A 25,297-nucleotide genomic window follows, 5' to 3' on the forward strand; every position below is an offset into this window, starting at 1 on the left:
ACGGCTCCTGAGAAGACTCGGGGCGCACTGGCGAGCAGCCCTATGGCAACGCAAATCTAGCTGCATGATGTGGCCATGACAACACACTCTCCTCTCCCCAGGTAGCAGGGTAGATTCTGGATAATCCATTTATCCAAGAGCTTCAGGAAAGAACTCAGAGGCTTGGTCTTGTCTGAGACCTTCGGAACTCCTGACAGGGCCAAATCCATCTACGACTGGGGTAGGGAAAGCAAGATCCCAGCTGCCCTCAGAAAAAAACACAGGATTCACCTTCCCCTCCCTCCTCTCATTTCCCTCAAACATTCACCCATATTTATTGAGCACTACCTCGGTGCAGAGCACTGTACTAAGCATTTGGGGGAGTACCACACAACAGAGTTGGTGGAAACGTTCCCTGCCCGCAATGACGAATCAAAGGCATTTATTGAGCGCTTACCTTGTGCAGAGCAATGTCAGTGAATCCAGTGTATTTACTGAGTACTTCCTGTGTGCACAGCACTAGATTAAGCACCTGGGAGAGGAGAGTACAACAGAGTCGGTAGACACATCCTCTGCCCACAACAAGTTTGCGGTCTAGACAGGAGATGGACATCAACAGAAATAAATAAATGGCCGATACGGATATGAGTGCCGTGGGACTGAGGGAAGGGTGAAAGTGCAAGGACATTGCAGAAGGGGGAGAAGAGGAAATGAGGGACCAGGTAAGGAGATGTCCTTTTTAATAAGGCTTTGAATTTGGCGGGAGTGATCGATTGGCTACTGTAAGCTCCTTGTAAGTAAGGCGTGTCCACAAATTCTGTTATATTGTAGTCTCCCGAATGCTTAATACAGGGCCCTGCACACAGTATGTGCTAATAGGGAAGCAGCATGACCTAGTGGGTAAAAGCATGGGCCTGGGATTCAGCAGGAGCTGGGTTCTAATCCCAGATACACCACTTATCTGCTAAGGGACCTTGAACAAGTCACTTACCTTCTCTGGGCCTCAAGCTACCTCATTTATAAAATGGGAATTAAGACTGTGGGGCAGGGAATGTGTCCAACCAGATTAGACTGTATCTACCTCTGCATTTAGGATGGTGCCTGACATTTAGTAAATGCTTAGGTAGTACCCAAAATAAATAAGCAAATAAATGATTGACTAATTAATCACGGATGGGCTTTTACAGCTTGACCCTCAAGATCTCGGAGTCTCTTCAGGGTTTTGGTTTTTTGGGGCTTTTTTAGTGGTCTTTGTTTAGCGCTCACTATGTGTCAAACACTGCTCTAAGGACTGAGGTAGGTGCAAATTAATTACGTCGCACACGATCCCTGTCCCACACGGGGCTCACGGCCTAAATAGGAGGTAATAATAATAATGTTGGTATTTGTTAAGTGCTTACTATGTGCACAGCACTGTTCTAAGCACTGGGGTAGTAACCAGGTTGTCCCAATGAGGCTCACAGTCTTAATCCCTTTTTTACAGATGAGGTAACTGAGGCACAGAGAGGTTAAGTGACTTGCCCACAGTCACACAGCTGACGGGGGCAGATCTGGGATTCAAACCCATGACCTCTGGCTCCCAAGCCCGGGCTCTTTCCACTGAGCCACGCTGCAGGTTCCCTAAAAACCTGAGGAGGGAGAGACAGGTTCAAGCAAAGTCTGAACCCCAACTCGGGGACTGTACCCCCAGAGATGGTAGATACATTTTCTGCCCTCAAGGAGCTTCCAGGCTAGTGGTACATATTAACAAACTGACCGTTTCCAGAAGCTGAAATCAGATCTCCTTCCGGCTTCTGCCTCTTCTCCCGCTTCATCATCCGTGGCTGAGCACAACTGAACGAGACAATGAGGAATTGAAAACACTGAGGTGAACCTGACCACAATCAAAGCCAAACTGGAAAAAAAACATTAATTCAGAGCTGAATCTACCAAATGGTTAAGGAGAGTGACATTTTTGTCATTTGCAAATATTTTACCCAGTGGTTTTACACACATTTCAGAAAGAACATACAATGTAAGACCATAACCCAGGAAGTGAAACTTTATTTTTTTCTTCTTCTTTCTCATTTTTTAAAAACAATTCAAATACTTTTTATCGAAGACCCAGAAAAGGCTGAATGTTCGGGTTCAAAAGCTACAAAATCTTATAAAGCTGTGAGGCCCGATTGGCTAACATTAAAAGAAATAACAACAAGAGATAACAGCGACATTCAATGAGGTAATTCAAACACGTATTTTTCTCCATAAACCAGCCACATACATCAACAGAAATGGTGAAATTTTACAATGAAACCTATGTTGTTGAATGGCCTCTTTCAGATGGAAGATCTTCAGATTATTTTGAAACGCAGATAAGATCGAAGATGACGAGGTTATGATATTTTGTATTTTTGGCTACCTTAGAAAATACCAGGAAAGGAACCCTTTCAAACTTCCCTAGCTGTTCCATTTCAAGGGTTTCAAAATACCAGAACATTGGAAAAAGATCACTACTTTCACTGAATAGGCCACTGTGCTTATTTATATCCGTACTGAGTACAAAAAATTAAATCAAGCCAAAAATCCCTCCCAATGTTCGCATCTTGGATGCCTTAGAGAATCCCCCCGCGCCCCCAGACTGTAAGCTTGTTGTGGTTAGGGAACATATCTACCACCCCTGTTGAACTGTACTCTCCTGAGTGTTTACTACAGTATCCTGCACACCGTAAGCGCTGAATAAATACCATTAATTGACATTAGAATTTCCCATTTTTTAAATTGGAAATATAGAAAATTCCTTCCCGGAGCAATCCAGTTGGTTTTGGTATCTAGAGTTCAAGATTTTTCAAACACTCTGCTTGAGTTATTTTTTTTTGCACAAAACAATAGCTTCCTCAGGGGGTTTCGAGGGAGAGCCCAAAGAATATTCAAGCCCTTCAGAAATCACTCAAAATTAAATACGGCCAGCGGGGAGTCAGAGGAGGAGTTTGCATCTGTGTACCCCATCACTGGCTAAATTCTCTAAATATCTGCAACCCGATGGGTCTGTGGATCTTCTGTCAAGTGGACCAGCTGTCCTCAGGAATCCCAACAGTTCTGGTGACCTGGGAGCCAAAAGCCCGGCTCTCTGCTGCATTAATTTATACTGCAGTCTCCCGAGCGCTTAGGACAGTATTCTGCACACATTCAGCGTTCAGTAAATACCATCGACTGACTGATTGATTAATGAGGGACTTCCTCTACCAGTCAACTTGGTCCTTCCACAGAAGACCGTCAAGCGGTATTCAGTTCTTGGATGGAGAGATTGTCAAAAGGAAGTCAGAGTTCTCCATAATACGCCAAAGAGGGAAGCACCGTGGCCTAGCGGAAAGAACCCGGGCCTGGGAGACAGAGGACCTGGGTTCTGATCCCGGCTCCGCCACCCATCTGCTGTGTGGCCTCGGGTAAGTCACTTCTCTGGGCCTCAGTTACCTCCTCTAAAAAATGGAGATTAAGACTGGGAGCCCCATGTGGGACATGGCCTGGGTCCAACCTTCTATCTACCCCAGCGCTTAGTCCAGTGCCTGGCACATAGTAAGCACTTAACAAATACCATCTAGAAGAGAGAGAGAGAGTAAAGGGAAGGAAAGATTTTCAGGCTGGTGGGCATGACCCCATCAGATGCCTGCTCTATAATGTTTTTCCAAGTGAATGGCAAATATCACTCAAGCCTCGGGCTGGGCTTGTAGGCTTCTGGTTTCTGTCTCTCAGACGTTCACAGGGTCTGGAAAGAAAGATTGGGAAAAAAAAATGTGTTATCTGAATTGAGTTACTAGAAAGGCTTCGGGCGCCCTTTCTATCCTTGCTGGCCATCTCTATAACTATATTGCTTTGAGAACCTGAAATGGAAAGTGTAATGAGAAAGGAAAAATAGTAAATCACATGGCAGGGCAAATGAGAGAGAGCTGCAATCTGACCTATTTGTTTAATCTATCAAACCTAAGTGGCATTTATTGACCGCTTAACTGTGTGCAGTGCACTGTACCAAATGCTTGGGAGAGTGCAACACAACAGAGTTGGTAGACAGGTTCCCTGCCCTCAATGAGCTTACAGTCCAGAACTTACAAAGATGAAAGAAATTCCAGAAGCCAGTGATTTAACCAACTGTAATAACAATAAGGGTTTTTGATAAGGACTTACTACATGCTAATCCTATAAACCTCTTGAGGGCAGGGATCATATTTACCCATTTTATTACACTGAACTCTCTCAAGTGCTTAATGTACTGTCGGCATACAACAAACACTCAAAAAATACCAATGATTGGGTAGGTAAATACAACCTGATTAGACACAGCCCCTTTCCAATTGGCGGGGGTGGGGAGGGGAGTTCCCAGTCTAAGTGGGAGAGAGAACAGGTATTTCACCTCCATTTTACAGAGAGGCAAACTGAGGCACGAAGAAGTTAACTGATTTTCCCAAGATCAACTAGCTGGCGAATGGCGGGACCAGTGTGAGAGGACCCAGGTCTCTTGACTTCTAGTCCTTTGCTCCCTCCACTGGTCCGCACTGCTTCATAAGCCACGAACAGCAAAGGTCGGGGTCGAGGAAGCAGCTATAAAAAGTCTCTTACAGAGCTCCGGCCTGTATTTACGAAGGGGCAAATTCAGAAGGAGTCGATCGGTCGATCGATAGTATTTACTGAGCGGGTACTCTGTGCGGAGCACTGCGCTGGACACTTGGGAGAGCATGATGCAACGATTCATCCGAAAGGAGTTTTATTTCCACTAAGCCCAATAAGAGGGAGAAATATGTATTTTACTCCTTACCATTTGTTCTGAAACAACTTCTCCTCTTCTGGTAGGCAAAATAACTTGTTGCTGCTCCAATAAGTGAGACCACAGCCACAGAAACTATTGGAGATACGATCTGAGCTATTGTATTGCCTGGGACAAAGGAAATGATGTTATTTTTAGTTGTTTAACAGGTTGGGGAGTCGATTTTTTACTTTAAGATATACACTCTCTAGCCATTCACTCTGCACTTTATATCCACAAAGATGATTTTGAAAAAATAAGCGTATCATCATCAACATCAAGGCCCATGTCCAGTTTTTGTCTCCAACATTCAATCAATGGTATTTACTGGGAGCTTGCTGTGTGCACAGCACTGCACTAAACACTTGGGCGAGTACGCCATGACCCAGTTGGTCGATATGTTCCCTGCCCATGACAAGATTACAGTCTGCGGGGGAGCCAGACATTAATAGAGAGGGAAAAAGGAGGGGAGAGAGAGAGAGAAAGAGAGGGGAAGGAAGGAAAGGGAAGAAGGAAGGAAAAAGGAAAAAAAAGAAACAGAGAATCCACCAGAAGCAAAAGGATGCCTGGAGGTGCCAGGAGATGCTTGGTATTCTGTCTCTAAAATGGTACCATTTCATTCTAATAACCTCTCATGAGCCTAATCTCCAAAAATCTATCTGCCCCTTCTTAAGCCTTCTGATGAAATAAGAATTATAGCATTTATTAAGCACTTCCTGTGTCAATGCATTGTGCTAAGTGTTGGGGAAGATAAAGATAATCAGATTGGATATTGAACCACACAGGGCTCAAAACAGGTGGGAAAAGCAGCTATATCTAACCCCCATTTTAGAGATGAAGTAAGTGAAGCTCAATATGGTTAAGTGACTTGTCCAAGGTCACACAAGAAAGGCAGAGTTGGGATCAGAAGTCGCATTTTCAGACTCTCAGTTGCCTCTCTTTCCACTAGGTCACCCTCCCTAATCCTTTTCCCTCCAACATCCTCAATTTTTCTTTCTGATGACCCATTATAACTTCATCCCAGCTCTTTCACTTGTCAGCTGTGTGACTGTGGGCAAGTCACTTCACTTCTCTGTGCCTCAGTTACCTCATCTGTAAAATGGGGATTAAGATTGTGAGCCTCACGTGGGACAACCTGATTACCCTGTATCTACCCCAGCGCTTAGAACAGTGCTCTGCACATAGTAAGTGCTTAACAAATACCAACATTATTATCCTCAGAAAAAACTTATTTACAAGTCCAGGGAACAATTTTCCTAGTCATGGGGCTGAGTGTATCCTATTTCTATCACTGAGCTGGGAACTGTCAGCATGGATATCTGTTAGGAAACACTGCTTCACTCTGATCTGCTTTCACTGCACTTGGAGAAGGGAAATGGCAAAGCTTTGACCCCTCTAAGTGGTACTCAGAATATAACAGTAGGAAGAGCATTAACACTGTCACAAAGATAATTTCCCTTCAGAAAAAGACCCAGATTGTATCCATTATTTTAAAAGGTGAATCTGCCAAATTATGTGTAACCATGTTTTTTATTTACCGTGGGCCGTTCCGTAATTTGAATATCCACCTCCACCTGAAGGGAAGGAAGAAAGTGTGTTAAGGAAAACGAATGTTTTCGACCAATGGATTATACCCAAAGCACACTCACCCCCACCCTACCATGTGGCTGGTGACAACACACCCCAGACAAAACAGCACAGAGAGCACACGATTTTGTAGGCCTGCGAAAAGGGAGTTTGGTTTTTGAGATGGCAGACCTCCCTTTTTCACCTTTCCAAAATTGTGTTTTTACCGTAAGAGTTCCCATAGTGTTTGTTGGGATTATATCCTCCTCCTCCTCCTCCTCCTCCTGCAGGGTGGAAAAGTGTCACATTGAACTGAAGCTAGCTGCCAGGAATCCGGGGAGCTAGAGCAGCAAGTTTGCTTCTACGCAAGAGCGAGATGTGCAAAGCTAAGCTGCCATGTGGGGCTGTGAAAGTCACTAGCAGAACTGCCTGAGTTTTGTTAGGGGTCCATGAAGAAAGAGAAAAGAAGACCCCTATCAATCATTCAGTCCCATAGCTCCTCCTTACACACACACACCCCCCACACACAAACTCTTACCCCCAACCTCCTCACTCTCTATACTGCTCTTTCAGCCACATATATGCAATGGCGTAGGAAAGAAAATCATATGTTTGCTATTATTATTATTAGTAACAATAATGATTCCCTTTATTTAAATTGATGCTATTGATACCTGTGTACTTATTCTTATGTCTGTCTCCCCCCTTCTAGACTGTGAGCCTGTTGTTGGGTAGGGATTGTCTCTGTTGCTGAATTGCACTTTCCAAGAGCTTAGCACAGTGCTCTGCACAGAGTAAGTGCTCAGTAAATACGATGGAATGATAATAGTATTTGTTAAACACGTACTATGTGCCAGGAACTCTACTAAGCGCTGGGGAGATACAAAGCTAATCAGGTTGGACACAGTCTATGTCCCACATGGGGTTCACAGTCTTAATCCCCATTTTACAGATGAGGTACTGAGGCACAGAGAAGTGAAGTGACTTGCTCGAGTTCAGACAAGTGGCAGAGCCGGGTTTAGAACCCCTGAACGTCTGACTTCCAGGCCTGGGCTCTAGTCACTACGCAAGGGAGGCCACAATCTGGATGGTCCTGGGACAAAGCCGAGCCTGCTAGCCTTACTTCGACCCCCTGAACTAAGCGCTGCGGCGGGAGACAAGCAAATCAGGTTGAACACAGTCCCCGTCCCTCATGGGGCTCAAAGTCTTAATGCCCATTTTACAGATGAGGTAACTGAGGCAACAAGAAGTGAAGAGATTCACCCTGCCTCCCTGAGGCATCTGAAATTTAAGGTTCCAGTGTCCCCATTCAGGGGTTCGTTCAGGCTGCTGCAGCCAGACACACTTACAAACCAAACATCTCCACCAATCAATAGTATTTCTCAAGTGTTTACTCCAGGCGGAGCTCTATACTAAGCACTTGAAAGAGTTTTTTTTACGGTATTTGTTAAGCGCTTACTATTTTCCAGGCTCGGAAGATACCCCAGGCACTGGGGAAGATACAAGTTAATCAGGCTGGACCCAGTCCCTGTCCCACGTGAGACTCAGCTTTAATCCCCACTTTACAGATGAGGTAACCGAAACACAGAGAAGTGAAGTGACTTGCACAAGGTCACACAGCAGACGAGGGGCAGAGCCAATTTTAGAACCCAGGTCCTTCGGACTCCCTGGCTTGTGCTCTATCCACTAGGCCATGCTGCTTCTCAGACACGACCCCTGCCCTCAATGAGCTTCCAGTCTGTGGACACAGAACCCAGTGTTTTTCAACTCAAGAGTTTGAAAAAACAGAAGCAAATTTGAGCCTGGCAAAGATGGATGAAGGAGATCGATCTGAAAAGACATTAGGCCATTCTGCTAGAGGGGGGAAATATACTTCTGGAGAGGAAGCTTTTCAGTCAATTAATCCATAAAGTTCATTGATCTTCTAAAGAGGGTTATATATTATATTCAGCATTTGGGAAAAGGCACAGAATGGCAACCCAAAAGACTAGGATTCTACCTCTAGCTGTAGTGTGGCCTAGTGGAAAGAGCCTGGGCCTAGGACTCCTGAAGTCCTAACTCTAGATGAACACGAATCTCCAGGCAAAGTCACCCCCATGGCGGTAGCCAGCCAAGTTGCCAAGCTGCATGCGGTCACAACCGAGACTACGCAAAAAACACACAAAGCGTGGTTTTTTGTCACCAAGGAGTTGGCCAGAGCACCGTCACTACGCGTGCGCTACGGGCTTGACACAGACGTGTTCAAGCTCGGCCACTAATTCCCTTCTTCTCCACGCTTCTGGGACGTGCATTTACCATAAGTGTTGCCAAAAATATTGGAATTGAATCCCCCTCCTCCTGTAGAAAACAACATCATCATCACCGTTGTGTATTTACTGAGCGCTTCCTGGGGGCAGAGCACTGAACTGAGCGCTTGGGAGAGAACAATATGACAGAGCGAGTAGAACCGTTCCCTGCCCGCTAAGAATTTACAGTCCCAGAGGGACACACGCTCTGGTACCATTCCCCAAATGACTTGCCAGTTGTCACCTGTAGCAGAGAGATCCTTGGCTGCCCATTGTTCAATTCCTCGCAAATGGATTTGCAAGATTTTTCATTTGCCAAAGGGACTTTTTCAAGGTGCTTCTCCCACCTCACACCAACTAGATTGTATTTTAGGGCATTTCTGATGTAATCAATCTTATTTATGGAGCACTGACTGTATGCAGAGCACTGTACTAAGCGGTTGGGAGAGTACGACATAATAGAGTTGGTAGACCCGTTCCCTGGCCGCAACAAGCTTACAGTCTACAGGGGGAGACTGGCATTAATAGACATGAATAAATGAGTGATATGGATGTAAGTGCTGGGGGGCTGAAGGAGGGATGGAGAGAGGAGAGCAAATCCCAATGTGAAGATGATGCAGAAGGGAGTGGAAGAAGAGGAAATAAGGGTTTAGTCAGGGAAGGCCTCTTGGAGATGTGCCCAGAGGAATTCAGATGCTCCTCTGGGTGATGGAAAGGATATTATCATTATTATTATGGTATTTGTTAAGTACTTACTGTGTGTAAGGCACTAAGAGCTGGGGAGTACACAAGTGTTCATCAAGTTGGACCCAGGCCCTGACCTACACGAGCCTCACAAACTAAAAGGAGGACTATTCATTTTCCCTGCATTTACTGAGCGCTTGCTGTGTGCAGATCACTGTACTCAGCACTTGGGGAGAGTCCAATATAAACAAGCTCACAGTCCAGAGGCCCCTACCGTAAACTGAGGCCAGAGGCTCAGGCCGGAAAGAACTAGAAACCAGCATCATTTGAAAACAGAATCCAGATACTAAGTCTCTGATTGCAGCCTTAATTCCAAATAATGTCACCCTAGCTTGGGCCTTTTATACTGTTGCTAGTGGCGTACACCCTACTCGCTCACCTGGAACTGGATTGGCCACTTTGGGGATTATCTGGGGCAGATTCTCTGGGACGTTTCGTCAGCTTCAAGCCGGCCCTCTCCCTGAAGCTCCCAAGTGACGACGCCTGCAGTCTGCTCCAAATCCTCCTTCCGACTCCATTGACTCGGGACTTCCGGCCCTAACCCTCACTCTCTCCTACCTCTAGACCAGAACCTTGCAACTGCCTTTTCTACCAGAACAGCAAGAGAAAAATCTTCAGAAAAGCCCCTTCCGGCCAACCCGAGACCGCATGCTGGTCTCATCGCTGCCTCTGCCCTTCCCTTCTGAGCCGCCCTGACTTGCTCCCTTTATTCATCCCCCCTCCCAGCCCTTGGATGGAGCTTATGTCCATCTCCCTCAGTTATTTCTAGTAATGTCTGTCTCTCCCTCTAGACTGTAAGCTCACTGTGGGCATGGAATGTGTCTATTTATTATTTTATTATCCTTTCCCAAGCGCTTTGCACAGAGTAAGTGCTCAATAAATACGGCTGAATGAATGCAAGTGGAAAAAATGGGTCCTGAAAGTTGGGGAGGCAGGAGGAACAGTCCAGGGTGGAAGGGAAGGGATTTAGTACAGTGTTTTGCACATAGTAAGCGCTCAATAAATATAACTGAATGAATTAATCAACCAAGACTTGGGTGACACATTGGGCTCCCTCTCCCCAACACCCACTCATCTTGGGTCCTGAGCCACTTGTGCAGTTTTGGGGTCGACGACTTAGGGCCGGGCTCCCAGGACCTCCCCCGCCATCTGGTTTCGGAAATGACCCCCCGAGGCGATAAAGCCCCGCCCCCGTCGAGCCTGCTGACGAACCAAAGGGGTTGGAGGGAAAGGTTGAGCGTCCTACCTCCGGGTGGCCTGGGTCTGGGCTTGGGGGGATACCTCCCATCGTTCAGGTCGGAATCCTCGAAGCCTCCTGCGGAGAGAAAGTAAAACGCGGGTCGGCACGGCTGGCTGGTTTTGTGAATCCATCCGTTGTCCGCTGTGTGACCTTGGGTGCGTCACTTCACTTCTCTGTGCCTCAGTTCCCTCATGCGTAAAATGGATGTTAAGACTGTGAGCCCCTTGGGGGACAGGGACCGTATCCACCCTGATTTGCTTGTATCCACCCCACTGGCAGCTGTGTGACTGTGGGCAAGTCACTTCACTTCTTTGTGCCTCAGTTCCCTCATCTGTAAAATGGGGATGAAGACTGTGAGCCTCATGTGGGACAACCTGATGACCCTGTGTACCCCGGCGCTTAGAACAGTGCTCTGCACATAGTAAGCGCTTAACAAATACCAACATTATTATCACTTGGAACAGTGCTTGGCACACAGTAAGGGCTTAATACCACAATTATTATTATTTGAGCGCTGACTGTGTTCAGAGCACCGTACTAAGCACTAAAGCCCAGCATACTCTGTGCCGACCTCGATATTGCTCCCGTAGTTTCCATTCGAGGGACAGAGGTTCCGTACAAGGTGGTTGAGGGTCCACCACTCAGTGTGGCTTAGTGGAAAGAGCCCGGGCTTGGGAGTCAGAGGTCGGGAGTTTTAATCCCCGCTCCACCACTTGTCAGCTGTGTGACTTTGGGCAAGTCACTTCACTTCCCTGTCCCTCAGTGACCTCATCTGGAAAACGGGGATGAAGACTGTGAGCCCCACGTGGGTCAACCTGATTACTTTGAATCTACCCCAGCGCTTAGAACAGTGCTTGGCAAAGAGTGGGTGTTTAACAAACACCATCGTTGCTGAAGGTATTTCTCAATTTTTTTATTTCCCTGTGGGGCCTGATGATCTTGTACCTATCCCACCACTTAGTGCCATGCTTGGCACACAGTAGGCACTTAACAAATACCATATAACAAATATTACTGTTATTTCTATGGCATTTCTTAAGCGCTTATTAGGGGCCAGGCACTGTACTAAGCGCAGGGGTAGAGTCGAGCTAATCGGGTTGGACACAGTCCCTGTCCTACATGGGGCTCACAGTCTTCAGCCCCATTTTACAGATGAGGGAACTGAGGCCCAGAGGAGTGAAGTGACCTCAAGGTCAACCCCAGCCACCTCACTCCCATTTGTGAGAAGACGGGATCTAGATGATCTCATCATCTAGAAATCTGAACATCCTTCTCCCGGTCTATGATTTGTTTGTATCCACCCCAGCGCTTAGTACAGTGCCTGGCATATGCTTAACAAATACCATGAGTGTTCATTACCATTATTATTATTACCCTGTGGGTAGCCCATTCATAAGGACTGATGTGGAAACTTCTCCTTCCCTTGAGAAGGCTTGTTATTCTCGTTGAGAAGGCTGGCAACCTGCTTTTCTCTATTCCACCCTATGGATTGCCACTCCCAGAAAAAATGCCATATCCAGGGTGGGGTGTGGCAGGTCTTGCTCATGGCTTTCTGATCCATTTAGGCGAGGTGCAGGGTGTCTTTTTCATTTATTTTTTATGGGATTTGTTATGTGCTTACTAAGCGCCTGGCACTGTTCTAGGCGGTGGGGTAGATACAACCTAATCAGGTTGGGCACAGTCCCTGCCACACATGGGGCTCACGGTCTTAATCCTCATGGTAGTGGTGAGGGAACTGAGGCACAGAGAAGTAACTTGCCCAAAGCCACACAGAGGACAATTGGCAGAGTTGGGATTAGAACCCAGGTCCTTCTGTCTCCCACTTGGTCTTGCTGCTTCTTATTGGAAAAAAACATGATTGAAATCGTCTCTAGACCGGAAGCTAAATGTTGGCAGGGAAGGTGACTGCATGGACTAGTGGATAGAGCATGGGCCTGGGAGTCAGGAGGACCTGGGTTCTAATCCTGGCTCTGCCACAGGTCTGCTGTGTGAGCTTGGCAAGTCACTTAACTTCTCTGGGCCTCATCTGTAAAATGGGGATTTAGAGTGTGATCCCCAAAAGGGACAGGGACCGTGTCCTACCTGATTAGCTCTTATCTACCTCAGCGTTTATGCCTGGCACATAATAAGCATTTAACAAATACTATTATTATTATTACTGCTATTAATAAGCATTTTCACAACCACCTCTATTTTACCTGTGCGATTTGTGGCGGGCATGAGAGGCGCAGATAGTGTTATCCTCCTTGGACAAATATTGCACTGTACTCTCCCGAGCGCTTAGTACACATGCTCTGCACTCAGTAAGTGCTCAATAAATAGAGAAGCATAGTGGCCTTGTGGACTGAACTCAGACCCCCAAATTAGAAGGTTCTGCCACTTGTCTGCTGTGTGACTTTGGCCAAATCACTTCATTTCTCAGGGCTTCAGTTCCCTCATCTCTAAAATGGGGACCAAGCCTGTGGACCCCACGTGGGACACTTACACCAGCGCTTAGTACAGTGCCAGGCACAGAGCAATTTGAATTTAAAAAAAAATTAATAAATAAAAATATCACTGATTGATGGATTGAGGAGGAAAATGAAGTACAGAAAGGTTAAGTGATCTGCCCAAGATCATTCAGCAGGTCGGTGGCAGAGCAGGAGGTAGAAACCAGTTCTCCCTACGCTCCCAGACCTGTGCTCTTTTCTCCAAACCCCACACGGGAAGACCTGGAATTCTTACTCACCGGCATTGCTGGGATGTCCGGGCTGCGGGCGCCGGGGAGGCTGGGGTCTTGGGTGGTCTTCTGTCGGAAAACAAATCTTCTCAGAAAACGCAGTGGGGAGAAAGCCTCAAATAGTCAGCCTACAAAGCCTCGACTCTGAGGTGAGACGACATCGGCATTCAAGATATTTCTCCCTGACTGAATAAACTGCCCCCGCCCACTTCAAAATCCATACCGACATAAAACGATGCCTTCCCAACCCCAAGGTAAAAGGCACTTTTCTTGCTCCTGCTAGGAGGAGGGAGGCCAGATTTCAGTGCAGGGATTTAATGGCCTACAGATGGAAGTCACTGGGTGAAACGATTCCACAGCTACTTTGTGAAATCACATGGGGCCGTCAAGAATGATAGCAAGAAGGAAGCGGTGGCCTGAATGCCTCAGTTCTTGACCTTGCGCCAGGAGGGAAATGACAGTGACAAAGTCTACCCTCCGGCTATTTATGGGCTCCCTAAATGTACTCTGCCCGTTTTGAGGAGAGTTCTCCGATTGTCATTTCGACCCCAAGACCCGGCACGAATCGCCTGCCCAACCTCCTCAGAATCTTAGATTTTTTTTACCTCTTATCATTCCTGCTGACAGAGGGGAAAATGAGAAGTAGCCAAGTCTGCACACAGTAAATGCTTAATAAATACCAATTTTTAAAAAAACAACAACATAATTTCCCCCATAAATACCAGCTCTCATTTATTAAAGATGGATAAGTGGGATTAATCTATGCCTCCTCCATGTTCTTCTGTTCTAATTTTGTCCACATCTCGGGGAGAAAATTAGCTCATCTGAGGGAAGGGAGAAGAGATGACACTGATATCCAGATTTTTGAGGAGTTGTTTTCTGATTTTCACACCATCCCACAACCACACTGACTTATCGAGACAGTTTGGGGAATGAGTTAGCACAGTTGTCAAATATCTTTCTTACTGTTATAGCTGTTTGGGTTATAAAACAATATCACAAGTGATTTCTCCATTTATCTAGAAGATTGAAGGCCAAATTTTAACAGAGGTGGCAAATCGGTGACTAATTTCCCATAAATGCTAACCCTAATTTGAGGTGATCTATGTTAACATTTTCTTCCAATCCCCAGAGTCACTGAGAGTTGGCTGGAAGTGCAATCTAGTCTTTGGAAATTCAGGATTTAAAGAAACTTTTGCTCAATACTTACCTCCGCCACCTCCATCTTCTAAATTAAAATCATTTCCTTAAAGAAATCAGAATGTAATTTAGTAGTGCTTTTTCAAGTTCCTTTCGAAGGAAGAATACTAGTTTTTATGAAGGATCAATCAGTCAGCGAACCTTTGGAGAAAAAGCAAGCTACACTGCCTTGACTTCTCTTTTGTTTCACTACTTGACAGAAGAGGTTGACAGCGTCTGTTTCTACTGCAGAATAATTGGAGTATTTGTTAAACTCTTACTATGAGCCAAGAACTGTATGAAGGGCTGAGGTTGCTATTGGATAGTCATATTTAGAGAAGCAGTGTGGCTCAGTGGAAAGAGCCGGGCTTGGGAGTCAGAGGTCATGGGTTCTAATGCCGACTCTGCCACTTGTCAACTGTGTGACTGTGGGCAAGTCACTTCACTTCTCTGTGCCTCAGTGACCTTATCTGGAAAATGGGGATGAAGACTGTGAGCCTCACGTGGGACAACCTGATTACCCTGTATCTCCCCCAGCGCTTAGAACAGTGCTCTGCACATAGTAAGCACTTAACTAATACCAACATTATTATTATATTGGACTCAATTCTGGTCCCACATGGGGCTCACGGTCAAATCAATAGTAATTACTATGTGCAGAGCACTGTAATAAGGGCTTAGGAGGGTACAACACAACAGAATTAGCAGATACGTTCCCTGCCCATAACGAGCTTACGGTCTAGCCGGGGGACGGACATTCATATCCATACAGGAGGAAGGAATCTGAGTCAGATCTGGGAATAAATTCTAAGACCTTAAGATTCAGGGCTGAAAGTCTGGGCTCCTTTCAAGTCAAGGCATATCATCAATGGTATTAATTGAACATTTATGTATGCAGAACACTGAACTAAGGGCTTTATCCAAGACTTCACTTGGTACCTCTTAGTTGGTCCATTAAGTTCATCTTCCCCTAAGAGACTAATGAGACTTGGATTTTTCCTGGGCAAAATTTAGGTACACATACATACTTGACTATCAATCAATCAATATTTACTGAGTACTTACTGTACACAGAGCACTATCCGAAGCTCTTGGGAGAGTACAATATAACAATACAACAGAGATGGTAGACATATTCCCTGCCCACAATGAGCTTGGAATCTAGAGGGGGTGACAGACATTAATAGAAATAAACGAATTACGGATATGGATGTAAGTATTGTGGGGTTGAGGAAAGGGTGAATAAAGGGAGCAAATCAGGGTGAGACAGAAGGGAGTAGCAGAAGAGGAAAGGAGGGCTCGGTCAGGGAAGGCCTCTTGGAGGAGATGGGCCTTCCATAAGGCTCTGACGCGGGGGAGAATCATTGTCTGTCGGATATGAGGAGGGAGGGCGTTCCAGGCCAGAGGCAGGACGTGGGCGAGAGGTCATTGGTGAGATAGACAAGATTGAAGAACGGTGAGTAGGTTGGCATTAAAAGAGCGAAGTGTGTGGGCTGGGTTGGAGGAGGAGAGCAAACAGGCCACTCACCGGGCACTGGCCTCTTGGTAACTGGATAGGGTTTCCTAGTAACATCATCTAAGATAAAAAGAGAGCAGAAAATTAGAATGGGTCAAACTGTTCAAAGAAGTAACTCTGAAACCTTGCAACTCACGGTGGAAGATATATGGAACATCCAGGACTAGTACATATGCCATTTTGGCTTCAAGAAAGGGAAGAACAAATCCCCACATTAGTTTGCTGATTGGCATTTTCTGGGCATTTTCGTTGCTGCAGGTTGGTCACGACAGACAGAGACCTACCTGTGGCATTCCATTTTGCCTCATGGCAAGAAGCAGCATGGCCAAGTGGAAAGATCACGGGCCTGGGAGTCAGAGGACATGGGTTCTGATCCCAGCTCCACCACTTGTCCGCTCTGTTACCTTGGGCAAGTCACTTCATTTCTCTGTGTCTCAGCTCCCATATCAATAAAATGGGGATTAAGACCGTGAGCCCTATATGGGGCAGGAGCTGTACCCATCTTTATCATCTTGGATCCAACCCAGTGCTTAGTACAGTGCCTGGAACATAGCAATCGCTTAACAACTACCATAAAAAAAAATCACTGCCTGCTGTGGAGAGCAAACTTCTTTATTAGAAAGATCATCTTGTAGAGGAGAATCACTCACCAGAAGGGTCGAGAGCGTCAGCCAAATCAAAGTCCCGCTGGCCTGTTGGAAAGATGGAACAACCGTGAGATTCCACACATTAGAAAGAAGATGTGTTCTTAACTCCTTTAGTGACTCTATTGTCAGATATGTGTTGCCTCAGTGCTATTCTCTCTGCGAGAAAAGGCCCAGAAATAAAGTCCAATTTGATCCCTCCTTCACATATGTTGGCCTAAGGGAAAATCCAACGGGCCCGAGTTACATTTTCAAGGGCCTGGGAGTCAGAAGGACCTGGGTTCTAATCCCAACTCCGCCACTTTTCTGCTGCGGTGACCTTGGGCAAATCACTTAACGTGGCTTCAGTTCCCTCATTTGAAAATAGGGATTAAGACTGTGAGCCTCACGTGGGGCAGGGACTGTGTCCAACCCAATTTTCTGGTGTCTACCTCAGTGATTAGTGCAGTACCCAGCAAACAATAAGCGCTTAACAAATCCAATTAAAACTTTTAAAAAAGAGCTGGGATTCGAATCCAGGGCAATTAATTCCCAGTCCTGTGCTCTTTCCCGCTCAGACCTCTGCCCCGACTCCTTAAAAGACGATGATCTGAAGTCCCCCTCAGCCCAAGGCAGGACCTGTGACTCAGTACCTCAGGTCACGTGAACAGAGTTCCAGGCCCTCGAGCCCACGTGTTAAGAGACGATCCTTTGGCCTGTGAAGTGGAAGAACTGGATTGTGAATCCGATGTGCTGTTGGCAGATGCCAGGGCTGGAGGATGATGATTCCCTCAGCATGGGCAGGGGCCTAAGGTAGGTTTACCTGAGCAGCAGCGAGGCCTAAAGTCAACCCGGCGATGGCTGAGGGCACAATTTATTTCTATTCTTTGGTATTTGTTAAGCACTTACTTCGTGTCTGGCACTGTACTAAGCACTGGGGTAGATACACAAAGCACTTGCAATCTGCACAAGGAGCTAACTGCTCTCATCATCATCTTCCTCTCCTGTATCTCCTTGCCTTCCACAAAATAGCAGAATCTTGCTCGTTGTGGGCGGGGAATGTGACTGTTATATTGTTGCATTGTACTCTCCCAAGCGCTTAGTACAGTGCTCTGCACAGTGTAAGCGCTTCATAAACATGATTGACTGATTGATTTGGAAACATCTCAGCACACCACCACCACCATCATCATCAGAATATACTGTGCCCTTAATAAAGTCAGAACTTACAGAATATATAGAAGCATATAAATTGTTCCTGATGGCTATATTAATATCTGTCTCCCCCTTTAGATTGTAAGCTCGTTGGGGATCTGGAATATGTCTGTTATATTGCTACACTGTAGTCTCCCAAGCCTTAAGTACAGTGATCTGCACATAGTAAGAGCTCAATAAATGCAAATGACTAACCAGGACTTTAAACCAGAATGACGAAGACACGCACATGTAGACTGTCAACTATATCCTAGTTTAAGGAATATAATAATTAATTATGATATTTGTTAAGGTTACTCTGTGTCGAGCACTGTTTCAAACCCCGGGGTACATACAAGACAGTCCCTGTTGTACATGGGGCGCCCAGTCTAAGTAGGAGGGAGAAGAGGTGTTGCATCCTCCTTTTACTGCTGAAGAAACTGAGGGTCACACAAAAGGCAAGTGGCGGGGCCGGAATTAGAATGCAGGTCCTCTGACTCCCAGGCCCGGGCTCTTTCCACTAGGCCCTGCTGCTACTGGGACTACACTCTAAGATAATAGTATTGCTATTTATTGAACTCCCACTGGCCGCAATGGACTGTACAATGCACTTGGGACAGTACGACAGAAAGAAACCAGTTAATTGCCCATATGGAACCGACATTTTGGGTGTGAGTGTGGGGGGGGGGGGGTGGGGAGGAGAGGAAACCTAAAATATTGAAAATAAAGGAATCAAGCAATTGAAACTACAGTGGACTCTACATATGCACAGGAAGTATTTGTTAATGGCACTTATTATGGGCTTACTTTGTGATAGGCAGCATAATAAGCTCTGGGTTAGATCCAAGATAATCAGGTTGGACACAGTCCCTGTCCCACATGGGACTCAATCTTAATCCCCATTTTTACAGATGAGGTAACTGAGGCACAAAGAAGTGGAGTGGCTTGCCCAAGGTCACACAGCAGACGAGTGGTTGGACACAGGTCCTTCTGACTCCCAAGTTCTTGCTCTGCCCACTAGGCCACGAGTGAATGCTTGGTTGAAACAACTTGGGAGTTTGAAAATGAATCCAAGTGGGCATGTGGGAGGAATGAGATATTTTTAGTAAAGGACCGTAAACACGGGGAAAAGGTTCTAGGCTGGGGGGGAAATGGTGCGAGTGAGGAGTGTTGATTTTCAGTGAGATAAGAAATTTCTGTTATTGCCAAAATCCGTCAGTCTCCCACAGGACATGCTGGGCTTTCTGATTCAGTTCTTGACATCTTTGTTGAGGCGGTGTGAGCCCATCTTTGGAGTTGTCAATTTGGGAGCCATCCACAGAGAAGGAGGCGGCTAGCTGCCTGCAGAGGAACCGATGAGCTCCCCGACACAGCAGGTATAAAGTCAGGAAACAGAGGGCCACACTGGCTAATCAATCGACCAATCATATTTACTGAGTGCTTACTATGTGCAGAATAATAATAATAACAATAATAGTGTTGGTATTTGTTAAGCACCTATTATGTGCAGAGCACTGTTCTAAGCGCTGGGGTAGATACAGGGTAATCAGGTTGTCCCACGTGAGGCTCACAGTCTTAATCCCCATTTTACAGATGAGGTAACAGGCACAGAGAAGTGAAGTGACTTGCCCACAGTCACACAGTTGACAAGTGGCAGAGTCAGGATTAGAATCCATGACCTGCGACTCCCAAGCCCGGGCTCTTTCCACTGAGCCACGCTGCTTCTCAAGCAGTACTGTACGAAACGCTGAATAGAATTAGCAGACACGTTCTCTGCCCACACTGAGCTGACAGTCTAAACCCAAATTAACAGGGAGGAAGAAAAACAGTGTGGCCTATTGGATAGAGCCCAGGCCTGGGAGTCAGAGGACCTGGGTTCTAGTCCCAGCTCTGCCTCTTGTCTGCTCTGTGACCTTGGGCAAGTTATTTCCCTTCTCTGAGCCCCAGTTGCCTGATTTGGAAAAAGGGGATTCATTTCTCCTCCCCGCTTAGGACCGTGAGGCCCTTGTGGGACAGAGACTGTATCCAACCTGATTACCTTGTATCTACCCCAGGGATTAGAACAGTGCTTGACACAGAGTAAGTGCTGAACAAATACCATTAAAAAAAAAAAGCTCAGAGTCACACTAAGTGGCTTGTGAGCCTCAAGGGTAGAAAGCCCTAAAAGGATACATTCCAACTCCCTGCAGCTAATTTCACTCTGAGTTTGGGATAGGGGAAGGGGGGGGGCAGGGAAGAAAGGAAGGGGATATATTTAGTTGATCTAGCCCTAGAAGGAAGGGGAAAACTATCTGGATCCAGTGGCCTTTTCTGGCTCACTAGTCTTTTCTTAGTAGCCGGGGGCAATCGATCAATCAATAATAATAATAATAATAATGTTGGTATTTGTTAAGTGCTTACTATGTGCGGAGCACTGTTCTAAGCGCTGGGGTAGACACAAGGGAATCAGGTTGTCCCACGTGGGGCTCACAGTCTTAATCCCCATTTTACAGATGAGGTAACTGAGGCACAGAGAAGTTAAGTGACTTGCCCACAGTCACACAGCTAAGTGGCAGAGCTGGGATTCGAACCCATGATCTCTGACTCCAAAGCCCATGCTCTTTCCACTGAGCCACGCTGCTTCTCATCAATAGTATTTACTGAGTGCTTACTCTGAGCGGAGCACGGAACCAAGTGTTTGGGAGTACGCAAAAAAGTTGGTAGACACGATCCCTGACCAGAAGGAGCTTACACTCTGGAGAGTCACGTGCCTCTCAACTTGCTTTCCACTCCTTCAAATCGCTTGCATCACAGGGTGGCGTGCATAACAAGAGAAGGACTCACAAAGGCAGTGACAAAACTGTCATTTAATCTCTCAATATAATGCACCTGACATCTAGAAAGAGCCCATTCATTTCGTGATCAAAGGCAAATTTGGGATGAGTTAGAGCTTTCTTCTAGACTTTAAGCTTGTTGTGGGCAAGGAACCTGTCTACCGACTCTGTTCTGTTGTTATATTGTGCTCTCCCAAGCGCTCAGTACAGTGCTCTGTAGCTCAATAAATACCACTGACTGATTAGGCTGTGAAAATGGAACTCTTCCAAGCTACTTCAGAGAAGCAAGCACTTTTGTTGCTAAGAAACACTGTAAGACTATCAGAATGGAGAAACATCATGGCCTAGTAGAAAGAGGACAGGACAGGAAATCAGGAGACTTGGGTTCTAATCCTGGCTCTGCCGCTGGCCTGCTGGGAGACCTTGGACAAGTCACTTTACTTCTCTGTGCCTCAGTTTTCTCATCTGCAAAATGGAGATTAATTGCCCTTCCTCCCGCCCCCTGAGACTGTGAACCCCACGTAGGACAGGGACTGTGTCTGATCTGATTGTATCTATCGCTCAGTATGTAGTAAGTGCTTAAATATTACTATTATTATTGTTATTGCAATGTAATGCATCTTAAAGAGGTAAAGGTCAGCGATGATTCCTGAAATGGCTAAGCAAGATGATCATCATCAGTGGTATTTATTGAGAGCTTACTGTGTGCAGAGCACTGTACTAACCGCTTAGGAGAGTACAACAGAGTTGATATTCATTCATTCAATAGTATTTATTGAGCGCTTACTATGTGCAGAGCACTGTATTAAGCACTTGGAATGTACAAATCACAGGACTCAGTCTAATCGGGGGAGACGGACAGACAAGAACAATGGCAATAAATAGAATCAAGGGGAAGAAGTTGATAGCCGCATCCCCTGCCCACAACAAGTCTACAGTCTAGAGGGGGAGCTAGACATTAATACAAATAATTGATAATACACACATAATACTTAGGTCAGTAGCAATAGTTGCTCAACTTCCTGAGGGGCCATATCTCCCCTCCCCTCAAGAACCTCCAGTGGTTGCCCATCCACTGGAGAAGCAGAGTGGAGAAGCAGAGAAGCAGCGTGGCTCAGTGGAAGGAGCCCGGGCTTTGGAGTCAGAGGTCATGGGTTCGAATCCCGGCTCGGCCACTTGTCAGCTGTGTGACTTTGGGCAAGTCACTTAACTTCTCGGTGCCTCAGTTACCTCATCTGTAAAATGAGGATTAAGACTGTGAGCCCCACGTGGGACAACCTGATTCCCCTGTGTCTACCCCAGCGCTTAGAACAGTGCTCGGCACATAGTAAGCGCTTAACAAATACCAACATTATTATTATTATTATCCACCTCCGCATTAAACAAAATCTCCTCACTGGTGGCTTTAAAGTCCTCAATCCCTTCTTCCCCTCTTACCTCACCTCGCCGCTCTCCTATTACAACCCAGCCCGAACACTTTCCTCTTCTAATGTCAAACTACTCAGTACACCTCGATCTTGTCTGTCTCTCCCCTGACCTCTCGACCAAGTCCTTCCTCGGGCCTGGAATGCCCTCCCTCCTAATATCCGACAGACAATTACTCTCCCCCTACCTCCAAAGCCTTACTGAAGACACATCTCCTTCAAGAGGCTTTTCCTAAGCCTTCCTTTCCTTTTCTCCCACTTCCTTTTGTGTCACCCTGAAAGGCTCCCTTTATTCATCCCCCCTTCCAGCCTCACAGCACCAATGTCCATATCCGTAATTTATTTATTTCTAGTCATATTTGTCTCCCCCTCTGCACTGTAAGCTCGCTGTGGGCAGGGAATGTGTCTATTTTGTTGTTATACTGTACTCTCCCAAGTGCTTAGTACAGTGCTCTGCACGCAGTAAGGACTCAAATACGATTGACTGACTGACTTTCCAAGAAAGAGGCAAAAGAGATCTGATTGCAGAGAGAGGTCCACAGAGGTGTTTGCAAATTCCTGGGGCTTTATACGTCCCTGACATCTCAATCATGGGCCCGTCCTAACACTTGCTCACCCAACAAACAGCCAACGCCCAACTTCAGACCATCCATACCCCAGATCAGCCAAGTCAGCAAACGGGAACCTTCACCATAACTCCTAATAAATTCATTTCCCAAAGGTATAAGATCTGGAAAGCTAACGTCCAATGCGGGGGGAGGGCTCTTTCTTGCTTTGCAAAATCTAAGCTCCTGGAAGTTCTCAGAACTTTTTAATCAGAGCTTCAAACTTAACACTTTACCTAATCTGAGCTTTGAATCATAACTCCCATCCCACACCCTAGAACCTTAGTAATAACTCATCATTCTAGCAAAAACTTGGATTCTTTTTAGGGGCAAAAGAGAGGTTAGTTTTAAATAACTTTATTCAGGCCGGTTTAGAATGTAAACATGTGCTGAAGTTTATCCAAACCTGCTTGTTTCCGCTTAAGGCAGGCAGAGCTATGCTTCAACTATATTCTGGGCTGGTGTGAATGGCAAGTCCTGTTATTTTCAATTTAAAACAGCCCCAGTGGCAGAAAACACAAATCGGTTCAATATCAATGGTATTCATTGAGCGCTTACTATGTGCAGAGCACTGTACTAAGCTCTTGGAAGAGCGCAAGACAGAGCTGACGGAGAGATTCCTGGCCGGTGAGATTCCAGCTCTCGTCTACTCCCATATGGAAATGTTGGCTAGGGGTGAAGACTAGACTTAATCCCCCAAACCCGATGTCATCCTCCTAACCCCCTCTCTGCCTCCTCTCCCAATCACGCAGGCGGTAGTATTTATTGAGCGCTTACTATGTGCAGAGCACTGAACTAAATGTTTGGAAAAACACAATACAATAGGTTCGGCAGACTCGATCCCTGTCCACAAGCCGCTTACAGTTTATGTTTTATTTCCAAGCTCTTTTCTGGTGAATCTTCCACATGGGTGGAGTTCGGGGAGGGAAAGAAAGAGCTTGGCAGGAGGAGATCAGAGATGCTGACATAAAGCATTTAACGCCCCGAGACCCAGAGACCCAGCCCCGAACATCCTACCTGTAGTTGGAGTCAAGGCAAACGCCAGCAGAAGGAAGGTGGACATGACCCAGTGGTGCCCCATGGTTATCGCTGGAAAATACAGAATTTCCAGCAACTCTTCAGGTCAACAGCTGGGTTCCAAGTCCTCTAGCGGCTCTTCCCTTCCACCTTTGTGTCGTGTAATGTCCGAGTTGACCGGACGCAGGGGGAAGAGAGAGCCAGGTCAGGCTGCTGAGCCTCCGCTCCGTATCCTTCCGAGAGCCATCAGGTTTCCCAAACCACCCGGCCTTCCACCCGAGCTTCCAAATCCACCACCCAAGAGCCGAGGTTGCAAGTACGTACCTGTGTAAGTATGTACGGGTAACGCTCTCCGCGACCAATTAGAGGCAGCTAATTTGAGGGCAAGTTTGGTCACCGAAGAGCCAATCGGGAAACAGGATTTGTGGGGTTCGGCCAGCTAAGCACCTCCTCTATTCCCTTTGGGAGTGGGTGGGGCTGGGATCCTACAGTCTGGCAGATAGAGAGGTATTTGTCAGTCCCAGGTGGAACACGCCCCGTTTGACGGCACAAGGACAAGGCACCTTGTTCTCCCGGGCGTTTAGTCCAGTGCTCGGCACACAGCAAGCGCTCAATAAATATGATCGAATGGATTACCTAGGGCCGATCTCCAAATGTTCCACAGGAAGAACTGAATTGGTGTTGAAATATCATGAACTCCTCCGGCCTCCCCGAAGGCTTCATCTGGCAGTGCCGAATGGAAATCGTCCAAGATGGGTTTCCAATTTGACGTCGGCATTCGCCTTTCCCTTGGGTTCCATTTTGGTTGCCTCAGACGATAGGCCTTCTCATGGTCGAGACTGACAGAAAAGAGGCAAAATAAATGGGTGAGGAAGAGAAGGGATCCTACGTCCCTCTTCTGAAGACGGCAAAGATATCAAGGACACAGGTCACATGCATGCACCTACAGCCGTGCGGAACAGTTTTGTCTGTATGCTATTCAACAACACATTCTGCTAGAGAATAATAATGTTGGTATTAGTTAAGCGCTTACTATGTGCAGAGCACTGTTCTAAGCGCTGGGGTAGACGCAGGGGAATCAGGTTGTCCCACGTGGGGCTCAAAGTCTTAATCCCCATTTTACAGATGAGGTAACTGAGGCACAGAGAAGTGAAGTGACTTGCCCACAGTCACACAGCTGACAAGTGGCCGAGCCGGGAGTCGAACCCATGACCTCTGACTCCAAAGCCCGTGCTCTCTCCACTGAGCCACGCTGCTGTGGCCTAGTGGATAGAGCAAGGGCCTAGGAGTCGGAAGGACCTGGGTCCCAATCCCGGCTCCACCGCCTGTCTGTTGTATTACCATGAGCAAGTCACTTGCCTCAGTTGCTATATCTGTAAAACAGGGATTAAGAGGGTGGGACACGGAGTGTGTCCGACCTAATTAGCTTGAATCTAAAACCCAGCATTTAGTAGAGTTTCTGGCACATAAAACACACACAAACCTCCCCCCCACCCAAAACCTACTCAATTTAATCAATTTATAAATATATTTATGTCTGTCTCCCTTTGTGGTCAGGGAATGTGCCACTTTCCTACTTTTTTTTTTTACTTTTCAAGTGCTTAGTTTGGCACACTACA

General features: G+C 46.4%; 1 protein-coding gene across 2 annotated transcripts; it reads right to left on the reverse strand.

Moving 5' to 3' along the window:
- Window positions 1-472: 472 nt before the first annotated feature.
- Window positions 473-24,724, reverse strand: XG (Xg glycoprotein (Xg blood group)). Of its 2 annotated transcripts, XR_003764761.1 has the most exons (12): window positions 24,315-24,724; window positions 24,003-24,170; window positions 23,679-23,828; window positions 16,653-16,694; window positions 16,015-16,062; window positions 14,518-14,553; window positions 13,317-13,376; window positions 10,595-10,663; window positions 6,292-6,327; window positions 4,766-4,882; window positions 1,736-1,812; window positions 473-511 (listed from the first exon to the last, which is right to left on the reverse strand). XR_003764761.1 is itself a non-coding variant. In XM_039914140.1 (11 exons), exons 3-11 carry the CDS (start codon window positions 23,740-23,742, stop codon window positions 3,705-3,707), a joined length of 489 nt encoding a protein of 162 aa, XP_039770074.1. In that variant the 5' UTR covers window positions 23,743-23,828; window positions 24,003-24,170; window positions 24,315-24,724; the 3' UTR covers window positions 3,504-3,704. The 2 variants fall into 2 exon arrangements, 1 of the variants encoding a protein (XP_039770074.1); XM_039914140.1 differs by lacking the exons at window positions 473-511; window positions 1,736-1,812 and adding an exon at window positions 3,504-3,721.
- Between the last annotated feature and the right edge of the window lie 573 nt (window positions 24,725-25,297).

The sequence above is a fragment of the Ornithorhynchus anatinus genome, chromosome 15, assembly GCF_004115215.2.
Source record: "Ornithorhynchus anatinus isolate Pmale09 chromosome 15, mOrnAna1.pri.v4, whole genome shotgun sequence".
In the NCBI taxonomy this organism is placed as follows: domain Eukaryota; kingdom Metazoa; phylum Chordata; class Mammalia; order Monotremata; family Ornithorhynchidae; genus Ornithorhynchus; species Ornithorhynchus anatinus.

What these genes read in the sequence shown, in the direction of transcription:
- XG (XM_039914140.1), bottom strand. Translation starts at nt 23,742, where the DNA reads ATGGGGCACCACTGGGTCATGTCCACCTTCCTTCTGCTGGCGTTTGCC. An exon ending in TGACGCTCTCGACCCTTCTG is followed by an intron (nt 16,063 to 16,652) that starts GTGAGTGATTCT and finishes TTTTTATCTTAG; the next exon opens with ATGATGTTACTAGGAAACCC. An exon ending in CAGACCCAGGCCACCCGGAG is followed by an intron (nt 6,328 to 10,594) that starts GTAGGACGCTCA and finishes CCTTCCCTTCAG; the next exon opens with GTGGAGGTGGATATTCAAAT.